The sequence below is a fragment of the Furipterus horrens genome, unplaced genomic scaffold (assembly GCF_987537825.1).
Source record: "Furipterus horrens unplaced genomic scaffold, mFurHor1.1.pri manual_scaffold_8, whole genome shotgun sequence".
NCBI classification, from domain to species: Eukaryota; Metazoa; Chordata; class Mammalia; order Chiroptera; family Furipteridae; genus Furipterus; species Furipterus horrens.
In genome coordinates this window covers 99,972,087-99,996,781 of record NW_028327178.1, presented here as the reverse complement: position 1 = coordinate 99,996,781, position 24,695 = coordinate 99,972,087, and the positions used below count along the sequence as shown (strand labels likewise).

The following is a 24,695-nucleotide window of genomic DNA, read 5'->3' as shown; positions in this document are numbered from 1 at the left end:
AGGAGACTTGAACCATGTGGGAAAATGCTCCGGCCCTTGCAGTGAAATGACAGAACTGGATGTGTGATATTTCGAATAGCTTTCTCAGCAGACGCAGCCACTGGCTTCCGACACTACTTACAAACTCGTAGTCGCCATCCTGGGGCACTTTCCAATCTGAAGAGTTCTTCAGTGGGCCCGGTACACTCTTGCCAAAGCTGTTGATCTGATTTTCCTTTTCTTTTTGTTCAAAGTACTCAAGGAAAGACGGTTTTGCAGGCTGCATGGTCTCATCCCTTCCTGAAAACCAAGACAAATAAAAGGTGAAATACAATGTCTTAGATTTCAGATAAGTTTAATAAATAGCCGTATCTCCATCCAGATGGGTTACAGCCTCTGGATCTGTGGCTTTTGGTTGCATAAGGACTTCAAAAACCTAATGAAAACTATAGGAAAATGTACAAATGTTCACTGAAAATATTTCTCATACAAGTTCGGAGGATTCACAGTCCCCCTAGAATACATGCAAAGATTTCCTCAGGGTCCCTTTTTCTAGGTGGAAAGACTAGGGCGATACAATGACTCCGAGTAAGCGGCAAATAATATTTTTGGGGTCTCCTATAGGTTATTGTTCCTGTAATATTACACTGAAAACAGAAGAGCAAGCAAAATATTAATCATCTACAGCCACTACCGTCACTGCAGTAGGAAAGGGATAGTGATTTAGTAGGGTGACTTCCCTTGATAATCTCAATTGGACTAATGAGAAAAATATGCATAAAAAAGAAAATATAAGTAAATGACAATCTACTCCATGAAATATTATATAACTTTTTTATTTTTAAGTGTTTATTTGCTTTTTGATTTAATTTTTATTGTATTTTTTCCATTGCCATTTAGTCCCCTTAACTACCCCCCAGCAACCACCAGTGTCGTCACTGTCCATGAGTCCTTTGTCCTTTTTGCTCAATCCCTCCACCCCTTCACCTCCCTGCCCTCACTAGCTGTCATCCTGTTCCCCATCTATGAGTCTGTCCCCATTTTCCTTGTTAGTTCAGTTTGTTCATTAGATTCCACATATGAGTGAAATCATATGGTATTTGTCTTTCTGGCTTATTTCACTTTGCATCATTTTCTCCAGGTCCAGCCATACTGTCACAAAGGGTAAAACTTTCTTTTTTATGGCCGAGTAGTATTCCATTGTGTAAATGTCAAATAGTTGTTTTATCCACCTATCTGCTGATGGACACTTGGGCCGCTTCTGTATCTTGGTAATTGCAAGTAACTCTACAAGGAACATAGGGATGTTTATGTTCTTTTGAATTAGTGTCTTGGGTTCCTTCAGATATATTCCCAGAAGAGGGGACACTGGGTCAAAAGGCAGATCCATTTTTAATTTTTAAAGATATCTCAATACTGCCTTCCACAGTGGCTGAAATATTATATAACTTTGAAATACTATTTATATCACAGCCAATCCTTGAAGCTAACTGGCCTGGGTATATCCCCCTATTGACCTGCCAATAGCAACCAAGGTTCCACTACAAGAGAAGGATGCACTCAGCCCACACAAATGGCACACCTCGAGTGCCCAGCTCGGGTGACAGGGGAGGCTGTGCCACTGGACCCTACAGAACACCTACTACGTCAGGCCACGCTACCAAGACAGGGAGTCATAGCAGCTCTACCTAATACATAGAAACAAATACAGGGAGGCTGCCAAAATGAGAAGATAAAGAAATATGGTCCTAATGAAAGATGAGAGGGGGTGTAGGGAAATGGATGAAGAAATGATGGGATTAAGAAGTACAAATAGGTAGTCACAGAATAGCCATGGGGATGTAGAGTACAGTACAGGAAATGGAGTGTCCAAAGAACTTGTACGCAGGACTCATGGGCAGGAACAATGGTGGGGGGATGGCCTAAGGGAGTGGTGGGTACTGGGCGGAGGGGGGCAAAGGGGGAAAAATTCATACAACTGTAGTAGCATAATCAATAAAATATAATCAAAAAATAATAATAAAATGACATTTACAAATGGTTTATGATAAAGTTAAGGGAAAAATTGAATACAATATTATATACACAGTATGATATAAATTTTGTAAAATAACAGAAGAAAAAAATAAAATGATAAAAAAATATATTAAAATGTTAATAGGATTTGTCTCTAATAGTAGGATTGTAGGTGATTTTATTCTTTTAAACATTTTCTTCTTTTAAATAATTTTTAATTTTTCAGTTACAGGTTATATACAATATTATATTAGTTTCAGGTATACAGCCCAGTGATTAGACATTCGTATAACATACAAAGTGGTCACCCTGATAAATCTAGTACCCATTGGACACCATACATAGTTTGAAACATTTTTTAAAAGAAGATAGTACAGGATAAGTATTACATAGATCGAACTGATCATACAAGTTACATGGGCCCAGAAGATGGAGAATTCTTGCAAGCTGGGGTAGTCAGGAAAGACATTGTTAGGCTGGGCCTCAAACCATCCCTAAGAGAAGCATCAGAAGTTACAGAGCAGGGCAGTTAGGTAATAGCAGTTACCATATGAGAGCAGGAGATAGCAGTTACTAGTTATAACTAGTAACAATAGCAAAAAGAATAATTTTACCTGGCATGACTTAAAACCTAGCCAGCTCAATGTACCTATTTCATATGCTGAAGCCGTTTTGTGCGTGTGCTTAGTAGTCCATACTGGGAAGTACAGTTTTTATTTAGTGCTTTCCATGAACATGTGGGTCTATACAGCCCTCCTCCCAGTAATGAAAAAAAAAAACACATAGAAGGTTCAGAGCCTTAAGAAGTGGATGGGCTATGCATGGTCCCAGGTGGATACTAGAAATACTGGGGGAGCACTTCTTCAGTTCTGGCTGGTTTGGCTCAGTGGATTGAGCGTCGGCCTGCGAGCTAAGTGTCGCTGGTTCGATCTTCCAGTCAGGGCACATCAGAGAAGGAAAACTCTGATTCCAAAAAACCTCCGCTGCCTTGCGGCATACCTCTTCAGGGGAAAGGCTAAGGGAGTAAACCCCGACAGAAAATCCGGAGCCGGAGTCCCTAAGGCGGTTTGACGTTGTAGTCAACACCGGCAACTCCTGCGGCGCACCTGAAGCCAAGCTGTATTGACTCCGTCTTTCCCTTGGATCCTTCAGCTGCGAAGAGAGGGGGGGGTCTGCTGCATGGGCAACAGCAGACCCTCCATATCACCCTGCCCAGGCTCTGTAGCTTCAGCTCCACTGGAGAGGACACTCCAGCGTCATCGCAAGATGTCGATTCAACACGGGAGGAGACAGATACCGTGTCACTCCCGAGTCGGACTGCACAACCATTCTCGGTGGTGCAGATAGACTCTTAAGAAGCTACACCATCGTCTCTCGAGACGGACGGCTGCCGACGACGACTTCTTCAGTTATAGAAATGTCTAACCACTACGCTGTACGCCTGAAACTAATACAAAATAATACTGAATGTAAACTGTAATTGGAAAATGAAAAAAAAAAATTTTAAATTCCTTGGTTTCATCTTGTTTCCGAGCATAGTTCTGTGATATCCAAATAGCATTCCAATAAATTCACATTTACTTAAAAGAAAAAAAAAAGAAGAAGTGGCTAGGGAAGGGTCTAGAAGATAAGGAACAACAAGTGTTTCTCTCCTGGCACCCCTGTTCCCTGCAATCTAACTTCCTGACCTGGGCTAGTGCAGTTTCAGGCCAGCAACCGGACTGTGTCTCAGACATCTGTCACCTTACTATCTCCATTGCTAAGCTTAACAGCAGCCAATCCCAGATTTGCCCACTTCCAGATGTTGCCAACAGCTTACTTCACTATTTGTTCCCTCCTCACTTATCAGGAATTCCACACAATATTTGCTAACACTAGTCAATGATTGTGTGTTGAATGTGTGTTTTGTTTTGTTTGTTCTAGGCATGATGTTAGGTGCTTTTCACACTTACTGTTTAATTTTTAAGTTAAATTTAAGGTATCGCCCTGGCTGGTGTGACTCGGTGGTCTGAGTGCTGGCCTGGGAATGGAAAGGTCGCCGGTTTGACTCCCAGTCAGGGCACATGTCTGGGTTGCGGGCCAGGTCCCCGGATGGGGACACTTGAGAGGCAACCAACTGGTGTTTCTCACATCTGTATTTCTCTTCCTCTCTTTCTCCTTCCCTCCCCCTCTCTCTAAAAATAAATAAAATTTTTAAAAATGAAAAAAAAAATAGAAAAAATTTAAGGTATTATTTCATAATATAGTTCTGAAGGAACTACAACAAAATAAAGGTTGTAAAAATGGGGGTGTTTGGGACTCTGCTGACAAATCAGGAAGCTAAGTCCTTCCGATCAGTCCCCTTCTCCGACCACTCACTCGCAGCAAAGGTACACAGAAGCCTGCGCATCTCAGACTGGGTGTGTTTACAGAGGCTCCGAGCCACCCAACTGCTGACACATGAGGAATGCAGTTACTTTTATGCAAAATGTCCTTACTCGATACCTTGATCAGCTGAGCAGAACAGAAAGTCTGGAAACAATAGAGAAAGCCCAAGTGGCCATTCAAACAACTGGAAAGCTCTTTGGAAAAAGATTAAATTGGATCCACACCTTGTACCTTAAACTAGGAAAACTCCAAAAGGAGACGAGCTCTAATTGCAAAAATGGAAACCGTAAGTACTGGAAGAAAGCATGTGTGAATGCATTTAAAACCTGGGTGTGGAAAAGGCTTTCTAACTATGGCAAAACCCCAGATGCAATAAAAAATGGACAGATGAAAACCTTTTGTGTGAAGAAAACATCACAAATTTTTAAAAATTAATAAGCACCACACACTCTAAGTGAAGACAAATGATGAACTGGAAGAAAACATCTATCACAAATATCATAGTTTTTTAAAAGAATTTTCTTTTTCAAAAATTGAAGAGTTCTTTATATATAGGCAGATAAGTTCCTAAAATGCATAAAGAATTCTGAAAATCAAGGAAGATAAGACCAAAAGGGAAAAAAAGGGGGCCAAAGACATGAAAAGACAGTATGTACACGAAAGATATCCAATTAGCCCTTAAACATGGAAAAAAAAAAATGCGTAGGTTCACTTGTAATAAGAGAAACAAATCAAAACTACTTCAAGATGCAACTGCTTACACTTCAGATTGGCAAAAATTCAAAAGTTTTGAATTTGGTTGGTGAGGCTGTGAGGACAGGCACTTTCCTACGCTGTTGGAGTACAAACAGTACAAACCCTCTAGAGGAGATCTGGCAATACCTAAGTATCAAAATATTAGACGGGAAGTACAGAAGAATCTTGGGGTATCATATTTGAACTGCAAGTATTAACATGTCTTCATAATTTATTTTAAAAAATATATTCTGAGCTTTTTTCATTAAAGGCTCTGAAGGAACAACACCCTGTTACCAATGAGCACACTGAAGGCTCAGATCTGGGTTTCTAAATACCATTCCCACTCAAAGGAACTAAGGCTTCTTAAGAGAAAGAGCTAATTCCAGGTCTAGGGCAAGAAATGTTCAAAGTGGGCCTGGACCTCTTTTTGTGTCAGAAGAAGCAAGCAAATACTCAAAAACTGATGGGCACACATCAACAAGATACAGGAGCCCCCATGAGGGGTTCCACTGGTAAATTATGGGACACTAGGAGCATCAAAAACAGTGTACTGAATAAAACAAATCCAAGAGCCCAAAGTAATAATTTTGAAGTGAAGAAGGTTGGGGAGAGAAGAGAAAAGCTCTTCTTTAAAAAAATCACCACTTAACAACCGTATATTGGTAACAAAAGAGAATATCCTCTTTCTTAGGAAATACACACAAACAGAATGTCTCCTTTCTTAGAAAATACACACTTAATATTTGAGAGTAAGTTGCATATATCATACACTAACCTCTCCTCATTACTTCTGTCATTTCACGTCTGTTCATCCATCCATTTTTATATATGCACAGAAAAGTGACTGATAGAAGTTCATCAATAAAAATGACAACTTCTGGATAGAAATAACAGGTAATTTAAAATTATGTGCCCCTATGGAATTGTTACAAAAACCATAGACTTTTTTTTTTTTTTTTTTAAGAAAGCTCCATATTTAACAATAAAAATTGTATAGTCAGCACTATATACTTCTATGATGCTTCATTAATTCCTTTCCAATGCAATACTGGTGGGTTTCAAAAATTCAGGTCTTTAAACCAGGGATGAAACACTAAAGATAACTTTTTTGTGGTCTAATTCTGAAACACAGCATAAAAATCAAAGGACTGTCTGTTAAGCTAAAGTATAATCACTTGTCTCATTTCTATCACTATTTACATGAGAAAATGAGAGTATTTGCTTTCTTCACACTTGAGTTTTCTTATTTAATGACAATAGCCCTTCCCAACTCAGTTAAAGACTTCTAATAATTTTGGAGTTAAATCACCAACTATTCTGTGTCTTTTTCAACTGAGTGCTTCGCTGACAGATGAAGTTTATATGGAGGAGGTATTACTCCCGCCGTGACCAACATATCTTTAATAATAACACTAGTCAAATTGTACTACCTGTTCTCAGTCTGACTTTTATAAACTAATAAAATTCTCAGTAAACAGATCTACATTATTATCATAATTAGTACTTAAGGTATATTGTCTGTAGAAATAGAAACAATAATTTCTTTTCTTCCTGGTATCTCTGCCCTTTGATTGCGCCCTCCCACAATGACTCTGGGCCTACCCGATGTGTCTTGCTTTGGCCATTGAGACAATTGCAAATATCTGAAAAGTGCGTCTGTGTCCTGCTACCATGCAAATCAACCTCAGTGAGCCCGCCAGATGCCACGTGGAGAGAGGCCTTACTCAACAGGCTGTCTCAGCTGAGGCCAGTGTAAGTCAGCCAGCCCCCGCCGCTCCGTGCCGGCTGACCACTAAGGTGTGAGGTGACACAGCGAAAACTAACTGATAGAGCCTATCTTCCCCTCATTCCCACACAGCATTCTATCGACAAGAAGAGGTCCATTCTTTGGGAATCCAAGTTCAAATTCAGCTTACATTTACTGGACACCTTCTAAGTTTCCAGCTTTTTACTAGGTACCTTCACATGATGATGTTCTCATCCCAACTTCATGACTGCCATGTAAATAAATATGAGGGAAGCAAATGTGCACTTGTTAGGCACCTACCACGTGCCAGACAATGCACTATTTCCTTTAATGCTCAGGTCTCTGAGTCATGTGTTATTATTTCCACCCTACAGGTGAGAAATTTGCCTAAGATTTCATAGATAGAGTATAACCTTCACCATGAGATTTTAAGTCTGGTGAGCTGCATCTCATATTGCAAATTCTGTAAAAACAAAATGAAAATTCTTCACATGTCAGAACTGCCATTAAGTTGTGTAGAAAGAGCCAGGGAATGGAATTTTCCCAGTAACCTTATCTCCCAACTTTTCTTTCAGCGCTTTTGAGCTGGATGATCAAGTGAGCTGGACAACAGCCTGTCAGCACTGAAAGCGTAAGAGAATCATTCCAAGCTGATTAAAGGCAATGCTGTCCCCAGGGCTTCAGCTGGCTGGTGGGCTTCTTGTTCCAATGTGAGCTAGGGCATTTTTTCAGGTGTATCCCAAGAAATGAAGACGTTCAGTTGAATGATAATACCAGAAACCTGAAGCCATAGGGAAAGCAGAAAAGTCAAACTTTGAAAATAGCCATGTCTTGCTCTGATTCTTTTATCTGATGGAGGAAATGCATGAATTCCTATACTAGGACTGGCCCATTTTTCTTTGTAAGCAGCATCTGGCAAGCTAAATGGACAATCTGTCTAAGCCCACAGACAAAGGGGTGAATTCATAAGCAACAGTAGCCTATATTTATTTTCCTTTGAAAAATGCTAGGTAAAAGCAAAAGGACCCAAATGTCCATCAACTGATGAATGGATAAATAAAATGTGGTGTATGCACACAGCGGACTATCATTCAGCAACAAAGTGGAATGAATCCCTGATACACGCATGGTCCAATGTGGGTGAACCTCATTATGCTAAATGAAAGAAGCCAGTCACAGAAGACCAATATTCTATGACTATTTCGATGAAATGTTGAGAATAGGCAAATCCATAGATACAGAAGAAGGTGAGTGGTTGCCTAGGGCTATGGGGTTGGGGTGAGTAGGTGGGATGACGAGTGACTGTTAAAGGATATGAAGTTTCTTTGGAGAGTGATCGAAATGTTCTAAAATTGGATTATAAACAAAATGGAGTCTATCCATACAACAGAATATTTTTCAGCCACAAAAAGGAATGATGTACTGATATATGCTACAAAACGGATAAACCTCGAAAACATTAAACTTGCGAAAGAAGCCAGACACAAGGCCATATTTTATATGGCTCCGTTTCTATAGGATGTCCAGAATAGGCAAACCCCAAAAGACAGAAAGCAGATTAATGGTTGCTTGAGGATAGGGGAAGCGGGGAGTGAGAAGTGACTGCTAACAGGATTGTGGTTTCTTTTGGAGGCAATGAAAATGTCTGGAATTCAACAGTAGTTCTGGTTGCACAACCTTGTTTAATACACTAAAATCAACAGAATTATAATTTAAAACGGTGAGTTTTATGATATGTGGATTATGTCTCAATTTTAAAATAATAAATTTTTAAAAACTAGATTATGGTGATGGTTGTGCAACTCTATAAATACACCAAAAAAACCACTGAATTGCATGCTTCTTTTGCATATCAATAACTTCATTGAAATGTATATGCTTTAGTACCAAAACATAATGGTAGTTGGTTAGGTTACCTCTGCCAACTCAAAGTTAACATGGGTGAAATCAAAATATCGAAATATATCAGCCTTTTGGGAAAACTGAAATGCTATCTACAAAACACTATTTACAAAAGTATAAGATATACTGTGGTTCTTCGGTTTATTTTAACGTGTATATTTATCCATAATATGTCAAAATTGGGTAGTCATCCTGAATGGACTCAGGCTACACAGTGCACTGAGCTGCCATTTATAGCACCGGACATTGCACCCCTCCTTATATTCACTGACCTAACAGAAAATCCTGACCACTACCCTCAGCAGCCTCATGACTATGAGGATGCATGTTCACTTAAGATTTTCTGTTGGAATAGGAGGGAAAATTAGGGAAAGTATATTCTCTTCATTTGAAATAAAATTCTATATTAGAAGCAATGGCAGTTTTATAAAAGCAGTCCTCAGGAAAAACTTCTGGAGTGTTAAATCACTGAACCGCATGCTTAAAATGAGTGAATTATATGATATGCAAATTATATATCAATAACTCACTTTAAAAAACAGCAGGACCTTGTTCCTCTACTACTTCTTTCGTTTCTGGATTCATCTGAGCTCTAACATAATGACAAGGTCACCATAACTAGGAAGGAGCTTGAGCAAAGGCTGAAGCCCATCTCTTCATTTGGAATGACCATCATTAGACATTAAACTTTATGTCCTTCCATTTTAAACATCCATTTTGAAGGCTGTCACTAAGTAAACCACATGGTCAACCTACTCTCTCCTTAATTTCCACAATAGTAACTCTTTTCTACCTTAACAGTAATTAATTCTGTTTAAACTAGAGAACTGGACAGAGCCTGCATTTTCTTCTCAGTTTCACACGTGAATTTTTGCAAGAAATTAACTTGAGTAATCCCTCAAAACTTTTTTCCTTCCTTGGAATAATACGCCTTATCATAGGTTGTTTTTTCTGCTTTTCCATATAACATTTATTATGTGCGTGTGGGTTTTGGTTTTGTTTTTGTTACTGGGAACCTACATGTATGAACTCATTTAATTACACAAGTTATTCTTCAAGTTTCTGTGTGTGGCTGTAACTGTTCCTTTGAATGTTTTTTGAAACCACTAAGAATTACTGGAATCATAAGTTATAAACTCCCTAGAGCCCAACTGAAATAACCAGTTAACCAGTCTTGGTAAGTGCCTTTCTGTAAATTGACTTAACTTCTGGGCACCGGTGCTCTAGTTCTTTAAGTCTGGGGAGCTGTCACGTATGTATTCAAAGAGATCTAAATCCATATTTCAAAGGGTTACTAACTAGAGGAATAGAGGCAGCACATCTAAAAAGATACAAAAGAGCCCTGGCTGGTGTGCCTCAGTGGATTGAGTGCCAGCCTGCAAACCAAAAAGGTTGCCGGTTTGATGCCGATTGGGGCATGTGCCTGGGTTGCGGGTCAGGACCCCAGCTGGGGGGTGCATGAAAGGCAACTGCACACTGATGTTTCTCTCCCTCTTTATCTCCCCCCCTAAAAATAAATAAATAAAATCTTTTTTAAAAATAAAGAAAAATGAAAATGAAAGTATACAAAAGGCTTACTGGTGAGAATAATCCATACCTTAGTTATTTCAACAATTTCCTAATTGGTCTCACCTTTTCTGGCCTTTTCAAACTCCAAATCATCCAAATGACTCTTCTAAAAAGAAACACTTTGGTTTATCACTTTTGTGATAAAAATGTCTTTGCACTACACGATTACCAACAGAATCAAGTTTAAACTCCTTGTTTTGGCATTCAATATTCTCCAATATCTGGTCAACATCCACATCAGCCAAACAGAATAATCAATGTCTTTTCCCTACCTTTCTGACATTGTACCTGTCTGGAATAGCCTCCCCTAGCCTTTCGTATATCCAAATCTCTGCTTCTCTTCTTACGCATCCTTTAACACTTTTCTCTAGTACTCACCCAGCACTGGCCAGGATTATATCACCTTCATGTGCGGAGGTCCTATAGAGCTCTAACTAAGGTATGTCACCAGTGAATACCACTATCTGAAGCACCTCAGTGAGGCTTCATCCATACAACAAGTGAGAAAGAACAGGGACAGTACAGTAGGCGCTCCATGAATATTACATAATGGTCATAACAAATGTCGTTTTCCCCTTGTAACCTACAAATTCCTAGGCAGCTGTGACAGTCTCGGTTGATTTTTGTACAGTACACAGTAATGACATGGTGACTACCTAATAAATACTTCTCAGTTGGCATGTAATAATTATTTTTAACAAATACTATTTCAAGTGGTATTTTTTAGAACACTTAAGAGGATCAACTACTTTCTGTTTATAGATCTTTTTAAATTTAACAAAATGCACCTCCATTTCTAGCAGGTCAAAACGGCTTAGAGCAACAGAGAACTGACTGAAATAGATTTCTCTGCCTCTTAGGCACAAGAGCCGAAGTATATCTTTTGGGACTCGTTTTCCTTTGCTCTTCATTACTATCATACTATGGCCCTCTCTTGGCTCGCCTTTACCAATCGAGCTGCGAAGGAGCACCTTATCACCCCCAAAATATAGGTCTTAAGCCTTTCACCCAAGTTACACTGAGATCTGGTGCTTTCATATCTTAACATGTGGTCTGGCAGGGTGTTCTGAATGAATTTTCAGGCACCAAGAGTCTGCGCTTTTTGGCTCATCCCAAAAGAATCAAGAATGTTAATGGTTTCCAAAGATAAAAGTGGGCCCAAACATCTGGACACAATTAGAAAAACTGGGCAAAAATTAGGATCTAGTCTCCACTCTGGCACGATGACCTTGAATTATTTGTGCAACTGTGAGCAAAGTCTAAGGACCAAGATATCTGCTCTTCTATTGTAAATGTCACCCAGGAGGGAGCTTCTGATAAACGCCCAGTGAACCACAGTGACCATCTTTCAGGAATGGAAAAAATTCCAGTCAGTAATACATTCCACAGTATTAAGATAAGAGTTTGAAACTCTACAAAGGCAGGCTCATGTGGACCCAAAGTCTAGCCTTCTTTGAAATCTACCATCTTGTATTTTGAGCTATTTAACAGATTCTCAGAAGATCTATCATCTCATTTATAAGGAATTTGAAACACACACACACCTCTCTCTCTTTTCCTCTCGCTCCTCAGCACATTTTTAAAAATATTACTAAAACTGACAAGTGACCTTCCTTTAGATCAACCAGTTTCATGCCAGTGTTCACAGAGGTATCATTTACAAAACATCACTAATACCAAGAGTAAAAACTAAAAGCCTAACTAGCAAGAGAAAAGGAATTGGGATAATGAAAAGTAGCCCTGGTTCAAGGAAATTTTAGGTCCAACGAAAACGCCACTGTTAAGTATTTTACATAGACTGTCTCACATCATCTTCACAACCCTACAAAGTAGGGACTTTTATGCCCCATTTTTTTCAGAGTAGAAAACTTGAGGCTCAAGAAAGGAAATAAGTTGCCCAATCTGACTCAGCCCATAAGACTCTGAGCCAAGTTTCAGACCAAATTACTGATTCCACAAATTACTGTTTTTCCACTACTCCATTTTCTTTCTCTTGCTCCTGTGCAGAGATACGATTCCAACAAAACTGAAGTTTTAATTTTTAGCTTTGGTAGGTATAGCTACACTATCTGGAACTCTCCTGTGATGGTGACTGTAAGTGGCAAGGATACATGAACACTTAACATTCTCTGATGATAGTTTTAAACATCCTGGGAATCAGAAACTAGACAGAAAGCCTATTGTGGTGAAAACAGTGTTAAAATACCTGCAGGCCTTTATGTTCTATTTACCGTCCTTGCAAATGCTATCATCTGAGTCCCAGAGAATGGGACAGATAACACACAAGAGAGGCAATGTTATAACAATCCCCTTCAAACAGCTGCAGATGGAAAGAAACTAGGCTGTGAGTCAAGAATTTCCATCTTATGCAGCTCCGAAATTAGTATCTGATGGATGGTGGTGAAATCAAATCACTTCAACAAGAGCCTGGACTTCGGTTTTAACATGAGGAAACTCAGAGCAACAATAGGTGTCTTCATGAGACTTAGGACTTTCTGGGGAACTGTGAATACGGAATGTTTTTACCACATAATACCATCACAGTAATTTACCTAAAACATGCGTTTGAGTTACACTAACTTAGTTATTAAAATGCTACTTCAAAGAGATTAATGCAGCAATGGCTCTGCAGTAAAAATGAGGAATTTATGAATGGAGTTCAAGTTTTAGAGAGAAATCCTCTACTCACTCCCTTTAGTTCACTGAGTCTAATTTGAAAGGCTCTCTAGTCAGCGGAAACAACCTTCCCATTCAGTCATCCCCGTTCTGCCACCCCCTGGCCTCCCGGGCCTGGGCATTAGGAGGGGAACTGGCTGCACTGCGTGTCTTGAGAAGGCGGCCAGGAAGGAAGCCATGACATCACAGAGTCAGTGAGCCCTGGGAGGGAGAACTACATGTCAGATCTTTACGCACTTAACTGCTAAACTTGAAATTTATGTAACTCAGGTTCTCTCAGGTGCTCCAAGAGTTTTTTGTTATCACTGCCTATGAAAAAGATCCTCTTTTTTTGTTTTAAATATACCCTGTACATACAGTATTATTAAGGCATATGCTCTTTTACCAAATACATATAATATGCTTTCTTTACCGAAATATTTTTAATGTTTTGAAAGCTTGGATTCCTTCTATACTTTTAGTATAGAACTACAAGTTCTGATTTTAGCTCCTAAATATTAATGTCCTATTTGATAATGATAAATAAAACACAGGAGAAGTCTCTTCTTTTAAAACTACGCTTCTGCATATTAAGATGCACCAACAAAACCCACATATAATCTAATATAAAATGCACAGGAGACAATATGTACAAAATTTCCTTATTTTCACAGCACTAATGGTATTCAGTGTCCAATATAGTACTTTGCATGACATACAGTAATATTAATTAACATTTTTCTAAACCTCTGCGAAATGCTTGATTTTCTGAGGCACGTATTTCTATCAATATTAATGACAGGAATAATACCTGAATCAGTTAGTAAATAACCTCAAGATATCATTTTATTAGGAAACGCTTTCAATTTATAAACTATGCCAAATTAGCTTCTTGAGACATATTTCTAAAAACTGAAGCCCTGGATTGAAAACTGTTTCATGCGTTATGTCGACATACTTCTATAGGTACAAAAAAACTTTCAGTGTTACAATGACGACCCTTTACCCTGATTTCTCAAATGTTAATATTTTACTACATTTGCTTTATCCTTCCATCATACTGGCTAACTAGTTTATAAAACCAGTCTATTTATCATCACACTGTGAATCTTGATAACACAAAATACCAATATCAGAAACAATATTACTGACATGCTAGGACACAAATGTCTCAAGAAAATACCAAGGAAAAGATATCACACAGACCATATTCTTTAACCACAATTCTCTGAAATTGAAATTTAAACATAAGTGGTTTAAAAAAAAACACCTCTGAATAATTCATGGGTTGAAAAAGAAATATATAAAAAGCACAAAGCACCACAAGTAAGGCAGAAGATTTATAACATACCATGTACAAAGCTTACGGGGTATAGCTAGAACAGAACTTAGAAGAAAAATGAGTGTTAACTGAATACATTAGTAAGAAGGAAAATTAAACACTTGAGTGTTCAACTCAAAAAACTAAAATTTAACACCAACTTGGATTAAAAAATGAAATCACAAACTAGAAATAGGTAAGAGCATCTTTAACCTGATTATGGGTATCTACACCAAGTCCTGCTGCAAAATCAGGCTTAATGGTAAAACATTAGAAGAATTTTCTTTAAGGTAAGGAATGCCCTTCTTCACCTCTATTATTTAAAACCATAGTGGAAGTCTTGGTAAAACTGAAAAATATGTTAACATCAAAAGGAAAATCTAAGATTAAAATTCAGACAGTAAGATTGTTTTCACTAAAAACAACAAACTACGAAACACCCTCCAAAAAACCTAGAACAAATAAAACAACCCAAAATGAATCAATTTAACAAAAAGATCCAGAACATTTTTGTGGATAAAATTACAAAGTTATCTAAGGATAGAAAAATAAGCCAAGCAGATGAAAAGATAAAACCATGTTCACGAACAGGAAGGATTAACATCATAAAAATGGCAAATCTACCTAATTAATCTATGTACTCAATGCAACTCAGTCGAAATCCCTATGCTGTTTTATGAAATTTATACACTGTTACTAAAAACTATATGGAAGGATAATGATCTAAATTTCAAGTAGTCAACTGTGGGAAAGGAAACTTTATCTTAGATAGATGGTCAGAAAGGGTCTAGTGCAGCGGTTCTCAACCTGTGGGTTGCAACCCCTCTGGGGGTTGAACGCCCCTTTCACAGGGGTCACCTAAGACCATCGGAAAACACATATATAATTATATATTGTTTTTGTGATTAACCACTATGCTTTAGTTATGGTTGGGGGTCACCATAACATGGGGAACTGTATAAAGGGTCACAGCATTAGGAAGGTTGAGAACCACTGGTCTAAGGAGATAACAGAACCAAACACCTGAATGGAGGGAGGAAACAAGTCTTTCATATGGAAAAAATAACTATATATAGCTCATATTGTAAACAAAAACATACTTCTGACAAATTAAATAAAGTCAATGTGAAGAGTAAATCTTAATAGAAAAAACACATGAGACTACTTTTCAGATATCTGGGTACCAAGAATTTCTTAAAGAAGACACAAAAAGCATACTGTGTAAGAAAATTCAGATAAATGTGACTTCATGAAAATGAAAGTTACTTTCTAAGAAAAGACCCGGCAAAATTAAAAGTGCAAGTCACAATGCATATAACTGACAAAAAACTAGTGTCTAACATAAAGAACAAGGAAAAGGCTATTCCCAAGAAAACAAACTTCTGTGTGGGCAAACATGGAGAATTAGATGGAAACCAAAGAGGCAAGGCGACAAAAGCTGTAAGTTGTCATTATTAACATTTATTTTGATATATAAAATAACTTCTCCCGCCCTGGCTCCTGTGGCTTGGTGGACTGAGCACCGGCCTGTGAACCAAAGGGTTGCTGGTTCGATTCCCAGTCAGGGCACATGCCTGGGCTGTTGGCCAGGTTCCCGGATGGGGGCGTGTGAGAGGGAACCACACAGTGATGTTTCTCTCCCTCTCTTTCTCCTTCCCTTCCTTTCTCTCTAAAAGTAAATAAATAAATAAAATAAAATAGCTTTTCCCAAGTCAGTTCTGCATAAAAATTTGAAGTTTCATTTTAAAAATTAATTCAATTATTTGGTTAGAGTCATTTTCGCTGATGATAGTTTCAAAACTCTATGCATGGTACAATGATGCAGAAAGAACATATCAATTCTGGATAAGAATTCTGAGATATCTGGGAAGAGGGAGGAAAAGTTTAAATTATTTTGACAGGCCTTGGCTGACTTCAGTCTTATTTGAACTTTGCCAAATATGAGGTATCCAAACTCCTACCTCAATAAAATAAAGATATTGCCCTAGTGCTGCTGTGCTTACTCAGAATAGATTTAAAAATAAATAATGGTCTTAATCTTGAGTAAATACTACCATATATAGAAAGGAGATTAGGGAACACAACTGGGAACACAATTTTAACTCATAACCTATTACAGAGCTCCCTCTGCTGGCCAGAGGAAATACAATGATAGTAACACTGACAGAACCTCTCACTATCACTTCTGTTCTTGGGGGTTAAATAAAAGTTCTTCTATAGCTCTTATCAAAAACCAAACCCATTTACATAAACAAAGAGCAGAAGCCTTCCCAAATCCTCAAACTTATATTTCACCCAGACATGCGTTTTCAGAGTAGGGAGGGCCATGGTTTACCTCTATGGTTCTTACAGGCGTTCTGGAGGTGTCTTATAAAGCAACCAAATCTCACCCAACTCTAACCTCCTCCCTCCACCTGCAATCTGATTCTTTATTGTACATGCAGGTATTTGCAACCAAAACCCCCTCATGTAACAACATCATTATCATATCAACAGAGGCAGACCCCCTTTGAAAATCATCCACACTTTGCTTCTGGAAATCCTGGGGAAACGTGTAGGGGAGCTCGTTGTCCAAATAACCAGCAAGGAGAGCTCGGTCCATGCAGGCCAAGGCCTGCCGACACAGGACCTGGGACCTGAGCCTCGGTTCTGTCCTCCAACGACGTTAACAAAGGGGCTCTGCTGAGAGGCAGTGTGATACAGGGTGCGGCAAAAGCAGGTTTACAGTTGTTTGTATGAAAAATAATACAATAACTACTAAATAATACAAGAATAAACTCCGTATTTCGCGCACTCACAACTGCAGACCTACTTTTTCCCCACCCCGTATAGAATTGAAGTTTTGAGAAGTTAAAATTTGTGGAAATAAATAGGCTTTCAGCTAGTGCCTTCTTTGAACTTCTGTGAAATGTTTAATCCTTGAAAATTAAAATTATACCGGTTACCCTTTATAAACTTAAGAAAAGGCATACATATAACTAGAGTCGTTTGCATTAGTTTCATAGAATGCCATTTTAGTGTCTAATTTTAAAGAAACTTTAATATGAAAATGGAAATATGCTTGCATTAATAATTTATGCTTAGGAACATCTCTGAGTTTTCTGATACACTTTGACAACTGACTATATTTTATAGATTTTTTTGAAAATTTATGTCGTTTTAGAAAAGTTAGATATTTCATTCCTCACTTATTAAAAATTATTATGTCAACAGTATTACAGCAATACTAATGCATTGTTAAAAAAGAAAGTACATAGTTCACCCTCATTCCAACAACGAACTCCTATTCATGACTATATGAAAAAGGTGAGGGATTAAGCAAAAACAAAAAAACTCACAGACACAGACGACAGCATGGTGACTACCAGAGGGAACGGGGAGTGGGGGGAGGTACAGAAGGGTAAAGGGGGGGTAAAAGGTGAAGGAAGGAGACTTGATTTTGCATGGTGAACACACAACACAACATACAGATGATGTATTATATAGAGCTGTACACTTGAAACCGACATAATTTTACTAACCAATGTCACCCCCAATGAATTCAATAAAAATTTAAAAAATAATAATAATTCTTTATTTTTACTGATTAGGGCACAGAGGCTCATACAAGGGAAGTGAATTACCCAACACAACACAGAGAGCATCTGAGTCAGGCTTAGTCACACAGTCGCCTTTAAATGTTTAAGAATCAATTCTGAAGAAATGATATGATGCCTGAGATTTGCTCTAAGTTATGTCAGCTTGTTTTTTAACTCTTTTTTGGGGGGAGGGGAGCTGAAATATGATGGACGGTGAGTTCATCATTTTTGAAATTGGGTGATAGGTCCATTGGAGTCATCATATTATTCTGTGCAATTGTATATGTTTAAATTTTCCATCATGAAAAGTTTAAATAACTGCTAAAACACTAAGTGGTAAAGATCTTAAAATAAATGGTAAATCTATCAAACTTGCGACTCAAACACTGCATTATAAGACCTGCAGCAGGCTGTATGTGGACTGAGTATATTTAATATCACTCAGTTGTGACCGTTAAGGTTTTTAAATACTTTTTCATCATGACTATAATAAAAGACGCATGTTTCCCATTAGGTATGCTAAAACTATGCAAGCTCAGAAGCTGAACAAACAACCCACTGAATTAATTAGTCCCTGAAATATGAAAATGACATTTGGAACAAAATGAATTCTTTAAATAAAAAAAGCAGATTTTCCATGACATGTGCATGCACAACATGTTCATGGGTCAGCCTTGATATACTACATGGTGATTATAATCCTCTGCATAATTAATTTAAACAAGAAGATATGGCCCTCAGACTCAAAAGACTAGAGGTCAGCAGCTTATACTGCAAAACAAACTTTCCTAAGACATCACATGAGCTACCTTAAAAAAAGGAAACTAAATTTAGTTCACAGCATTCACTTAATTTATGTAACACCAAGCACAATACATCTAGGGTGCTTCAGTCTTGAGTTTAGGGGATGAAACATACCCTAAGACTACAATGAGATACGAACTTAAAAGAGACAAGCAGGGAGTGACAGATGTCACTTTGTAAACATCCATTTTTAAGGCCATAAAAAGCAGGGAGAGGAGGAAGAAGACAGAAAAAAAGGATTCTTGTTTGTGTTGCTGCTGTTGTTCGATTATAGTTGTCTCAATTTTTTCCCCATTGCTCTCCCCTGCCCTCCCCACCAAAGAAGATTCTTAAGGCAATGCATAGTTCAAAGTCCAAATTTACAGGACGCACTATGACACCTGAAGTATTTTTAGTGGGATTTTTGTTTTTTGGTAAATGCTGGAAAATAAATTTAAATACCTATAATCCTGTCACCAATAGTAGCTACTTTTAATATTTTATTTCCCTCTAGCTTTTTTGTTATTTTTTTTTCAGTCTTTTTCTGTGCACATATTAACATATGTTAATTTATTTTTTTACTTTTGTAAAATTGGAGTCACACTACAATTTTTGACTCCTCCTTTTTTCACTCAACAACATATCCTAAGTAATTCCCTGCAAATAGGATTTTTAATGTTTTTGCATGGTGTAGTATTCCATCTTAGGGTTGTATCATAATTTATTTGCCAAACATCTGCTACTCAACACTGAACTTAATCCAGATTTCTTTTATAATTTTAAGTAATATGTTTGCAAAAAATTCTTGAATATAATTTGCCTAGATCTTCAACTATTTTCTTGGGCTGGATTCCTAGAAGTGGAATTTTCTGGGTCAAAGGTCTAAACTTTTAAAACTCTTGATAAATACTACATTCCAGAAAAGTTAAACAATTTATATATCCATCAACAGTATTACTACTCTGTCACCATCTTTGGGATTCCGATCAGATCAGAGTCCAAACACAGATGATGAGCCTTGGCCCCCAAACAAAACAACAAGAATAAGACCTTTGCCCTTCAAAAACCAAGGGTTGATTATAAACATGAATACCCGCAGGGTGAAAATCAGGGGGACTGCCTAAGACCCACAGCCCCGGCACTGTGTGTTCCAGCCCCAATAAACCAGCTGCGGTTCCCCTGAACTCACTGGCCTTTCTCTTTCCTTCAGGAATTTGTAAACACCGTTTCCCCTGCTGGAACACCTCCAACCTACACGCACTTGCCAACCTGCCTGCCTTTTTCTTTCAGGAATTTTTCAGTAATCCCCAGTCTAAATTAAATATTCTTTCACTCTGCTTTGACAATACCCCGCATCACCTCTATTTTAGAACCCATTTCAGACACTGAAGTCTAATTAATGGTCTGTCCCTCACACTAGACAATGAGCTCCTTCAGGGAAGGACTGTTTCTTCGTTCCCTGTTGTAGCTCAGCATCTACCAAAGTACCTGGGAGGTAACAGGCACTGAAGAAAAATATATTAAATGAATTATCATTCACAGAGCAGAGGGTCTAGGGCAAGGGTTAGAGAACTTTGTCTGTCAAGGGCCAGACAGCAAATACTTCCCACTTTGGAAGCCACATGGTCTCAGTCACAAATACTCAGCTCTGCTTTGTAGTACAAAGGCAGTCATAGAGAATATGTAAATGAATGGCTGTGGCTATGTTCCAATAAAACTTTATTGTCTAAACCAGACGGCAGGCCAGATTTGGGATGTGAACCATAGTTTGCCAATCCCTGGTTTAGAGGAAGAAACTTTAAATTCTTGAAAAGAAAGGGGGTTAAGAAAAGATAATGCTTTAAACCAGCGGTTCTCAACCTGTGGGTCGCGACCCCTTTGGGGGTCGAATGACCCTTCCACAGGGATCGCCTAAGACCATCGGAAAACACATATATAATTACATACTTTTTCTGTGATTAATCACTATGCTTTAATTATGTTCAATTTGTAACAATGAAAATACGTCCTGCATATCATATATTTACATTACAATTCATAACAGTAGCAAAATTGCAGTTATGAAGTAGCAATGAAAATAATTTTATGGTTGGGGGTCACCACATGAGGAACTGGATTAAAGGGTCGCGGCATTAGGAAGGTTGAGAACCACTGCTTTAAACCTATGCAAAGTTTAGGCTAAATTGTACTTATACAACTCAATTATTCCCACTTTGTACTCTCAAACTGCTTTTCTCTGTGACTTGGTCTGTAATGCATAGTAAAGGGGGGGGGGGGACACAACTGAAGTTCAAAGAAGGCACTAGTTGAAAGTCTATCTATTTCCATAAATTTTAACTTCTCAAAACTTCAATTCTATATGGGGTGGGGAAAAAGCAGGTTTGCAGTTGTGAGTGCGCGAAATACAGAGTTTATTCTTGTATTATTATGTAGTAATTATTGTTTTATTTTTCATACAAACAACTGTGAACCTGCGTTTGCCACACCCTGTATCACACTGCCTCTCAGCAGAGCCCCTTTATTACGTTGTTGGGGGACAGAACCGAGGCTCAGGTCACAGGTCCTGTGTCGGCAAGCCTCGGCCTGCATGGATGGAGCTGATGGGAGCTGAGCACAGGTGTTAGGCCTTAGTCATAGGAAAAGAAGGATAAGCAGGATAAGAAGTAGACATGGGCTTAAACTTGAAGGGACTTTTAAATTTGTAGTCATTCTGAATAGATTGACTAAGTACTGGTAAACCTGGGTGAGACACACAGACTGTTATGAAAATAGACTGAAGATATGCACAGTCAACAACTCAGAATTTCAATAACTCAGAATCACGCATCAAAACAATGTACGTGGCTTGCCTCTACAGATCCAGAAAAAGGAGGAAAAAATGAGATCACCGAATGAGAGAATGACCATTCAGGTTCCAAAGTAAGTCCCTTCTCATTGCTCTTGCTTTCCAGCCTCTGGATCCACAAACCTGTGCCCTCCCCACATCCCTCCAGTGTTTTGACTCCTTTGGCTGTGGCAACAGAAGAGGGCCTCGAGATGGAGCCTGTGTGGGCCGCGGGGACCCATTTTCTCCGGAATGTGTACCGTCTGTCTGAGAAGTGAGTATATTTCATCAGAGCCTTACTTTTCATAGTCCCTTCCTCTTCCTCATCCTCTGCGTTGATCACCATGGTGCCCAGCTGTGACGGCAATGTGTCATCGTGCTCAATCATAGTATTGGCTCCATCGCCCATGGTGCTGCCTACTCGGACAGTGCCCATCTCGTCACCTGCTGCTCGGACCATCGTGCCAGAATCCATTTCATCCTCCTCCTGTAAAAGGACAAAATCTCAAACTGGGGCTACTTTGATCAGAAGCAAGTTTTCTGAATTACTATTACCCATCTTGGTGCGAATATTTCTGAATTTGACACTTATTCAGGTTCTAAACCCACTCTGTAGTACTGAGGGCACTCTTGTTTACCCAAAGAACATAAATTTACCAATGAGAGAGTGGCATGTCTAACCCTAAAGGACCTTCTCCCTCTCCCCTCCTTATAGTGTTTTGCAACATAGATCTAAGAAGCTGAGATACACACTCTTGGAATCTCAGGGTTGTGAAGGAGTCTGTAAGTGTAAATCTACATATTTAGTATGAATCCTAGATTCCCCAAAAGGACACAGAAAAACCAAGTCTCAGACCTGAGCATTCTCATTCCCAAATAACAAGTTACATTGAATAAAAGATAAAATTTCCAAGTGCCTCAGGAAGCGTTACGAGAAGAGCAGGCACAGACGAAGCAAGCCCCCGGCAAGCCCTGGGCCGGGCCAGGCCAGGCCAGCACGCAAGCAGGGTCCCCAGCTCCAGGCTGAGCCAGCACCTGACCCAACACCCACGTGTCCGGCCCGGCTCAGCAACCATGCAGTAAGCAGCATTAACGCCGGAGACCCAAAGCCAGGCCTGCCACTCACTGAGTTTTCTTCATCGTCCTGGTCCACCTCCCGCTGCTGGGCCTCCTGGCGTTTCAGTTTCACGTCCATGGCTTCGTTAATTAAGTCCCGCAGGATCGACACCCCTTTGGCGCTCTTGACAAACGGGTGCTTAAACGAGAAAGTGAACAACGCGGGGACAGTTTATACGCCACAGTGCCAACCAGTGCCCGGCACGCCGCAGGTACTTGAGACTATCTGTGGACTCGGTCAATGAATTTAATCTCTCATTTTTCTCTGGACAACAGCTCAACCACACTCAGTTTGCAAGTGAGCGGATGCACATTCAGGCTTTGCCCAGCTGTTTTTCGGCCTGGCTGGAACTGTCTCCTCCCTTTCTCTCTGCCAAATCTAGAGATTCTCAACAGGCTGGTATCACCCCGGAGAGGAAGTTTTGCAATGTTGGGAGCTTGCAGTTACAATGTTTCAAGAACACAAACAGCACCGGAGGGGAGGCAGGGACGCTACAATCTTGCAAAGTGTGGAACACTCGGGCACAACAGCGGACTGTAGCACATCCCGCACCCCTTCTAATGTCTCAGAGCGCATGTACACTTTGATAAATAATACTGAAAACTTTTCCAAGACATAAGCAAAAGGTCTAGTAATTTGGGAGGTGAGTTTGGGTGGGGGCTTCAATGGGATAAAGACATTGTTTAGAAATCACTGAATAATTACTCATCCTGCTTATTCTTTCTGTTCAAGGTATTATAGCATTTCCAGCTATGTATTTAGGCAAAAACGAATTTCATGTAACAGCGTAGTTACTGCAGAAGTACTAAAACTAGTGACAAGCATGTAACAGGGGTAGGCTCAAATATTCAATCAGCAAAGACACATTAAACATAGGAATATTGCTGGATTTCATTTCTAAAACTGAAGTTTTTAAATATTAATACCAACTTACATTTTCGCTGTTTGTAGCACAACTGTAAGAAATCTATGCTGTGAATACTACATATAAAAATTCTTTGCCTGTTGTTTTCCAAACTTATTCTGATACTGCCCCCAGTGTTTCTCTTTGTAGTCCATTCTCTATTCCCCACCATCCATTAAAGGATGTGGTCTCCAAGTTCTTTGTAAATACTCTACCAATTGAAAGCATGTCTCAACATGTGGTGGAATCACAGTGCAGGAGATATCTTTTCCATAAAACTTTATCAATACCCCAGCCAGACAGGAAAAGAATTTTGCCACTACACTTAGAAATAAGACCCAGCTTGTTTGCAAAAATATGTTTTCTGTTTTCTTCACTTGGAAAGCCTATAATGCCATTTCCCTCCTCTCATCATATACAACTAAGTCTGGTCTGCTATTGCTTAATATTAGTTGTATGCAAGTGCACACCCATTCATATTTCCGTATTTTGTGAATGGAATGGTTTGTTTTCCTTACTGCTCTTAAATCTAAATTCTTTCATGATGATAGGTACATGTCTCTACTTTATTATGTCTGTAAGTTGAGTAAAGCTGGATGGAGCATCTCCATATTATTTCATTATAAATTATTATCTTTACATGTCTCCATTATATCACAGACATTATATTGACTCTTAAAATTATAGGCATAAATAGATTTATTATCTGTGAGTTTCATTCCAGAAGAGCAATGAGTTAAAAAATACATGCATATATATGACAAGGTCTGTCTGGAAAAAGTCCAGCCATTGTTAATATACTGAGAATGTTTGTGTGACATCAGTGTAACCTGGAAGCCAAGGAGTAGACTGGAATGCGCATGTGTGAACAATGACGACTTCACTGTACTAGTCAGTGGGGGCAGCAGATGCCATTGAGTGAGTGTGTGTACTGTGTGGCTGTTGCATTCAAGATGACTGAGCAAGTAGAGTAACAAAGCTGCATAAAATTTTGCGTTAAGCTTGAACATTCCTCCGCAGAAGCTATTTGGATGATTCAGAAGGCCGCAGCTCCAGGTAACTGGTCGGTGATTGGTGTCTTCATCGTGACAACACTCCCACTCACGCATCACACCTCGTGTAACTTTTTTGGCAAAACATCAAATCACCCAGATGACTCAGCCCCTCTATAGCCCAGATTTGGCGCCCTGTGACT

At 39.0% G+C, this 24,695-nt stretch overlaps 1 protein-coding gene across 1 annotated transcript in view; it reads right to left on the bottom strand.

Annotated features, from left to right (window-relative positions):
• STK4 (serine/threonine kinase 4) overlaps nucleotides 1-24,695 on the bottom strand; it is an 85,438-nt gene that overhangs the window by 40,280 nt on the left and 20,463 nt on the right. The window contains exons 8-10 of the mRNA XM_090286473.1: nucleotides 22,606-22,734; nucleotides 21,780-21,966; nucleotides 122-279 (exon numbers count right to left, since the gene is read on the bottom strand). Of these exons, the coding sequence (XP_090142599.1) occupies nucleotides 122-279; nucleotides 21,780-21,966; nucleotides 22,606-22,734 (474 nt within the window). The remainder of the gene's footprint in view (nucleotides 1-121; nucleotides 280-21,779; nucleotides 21,967-22,605; nucleotides 22,735-24,695) is intronic.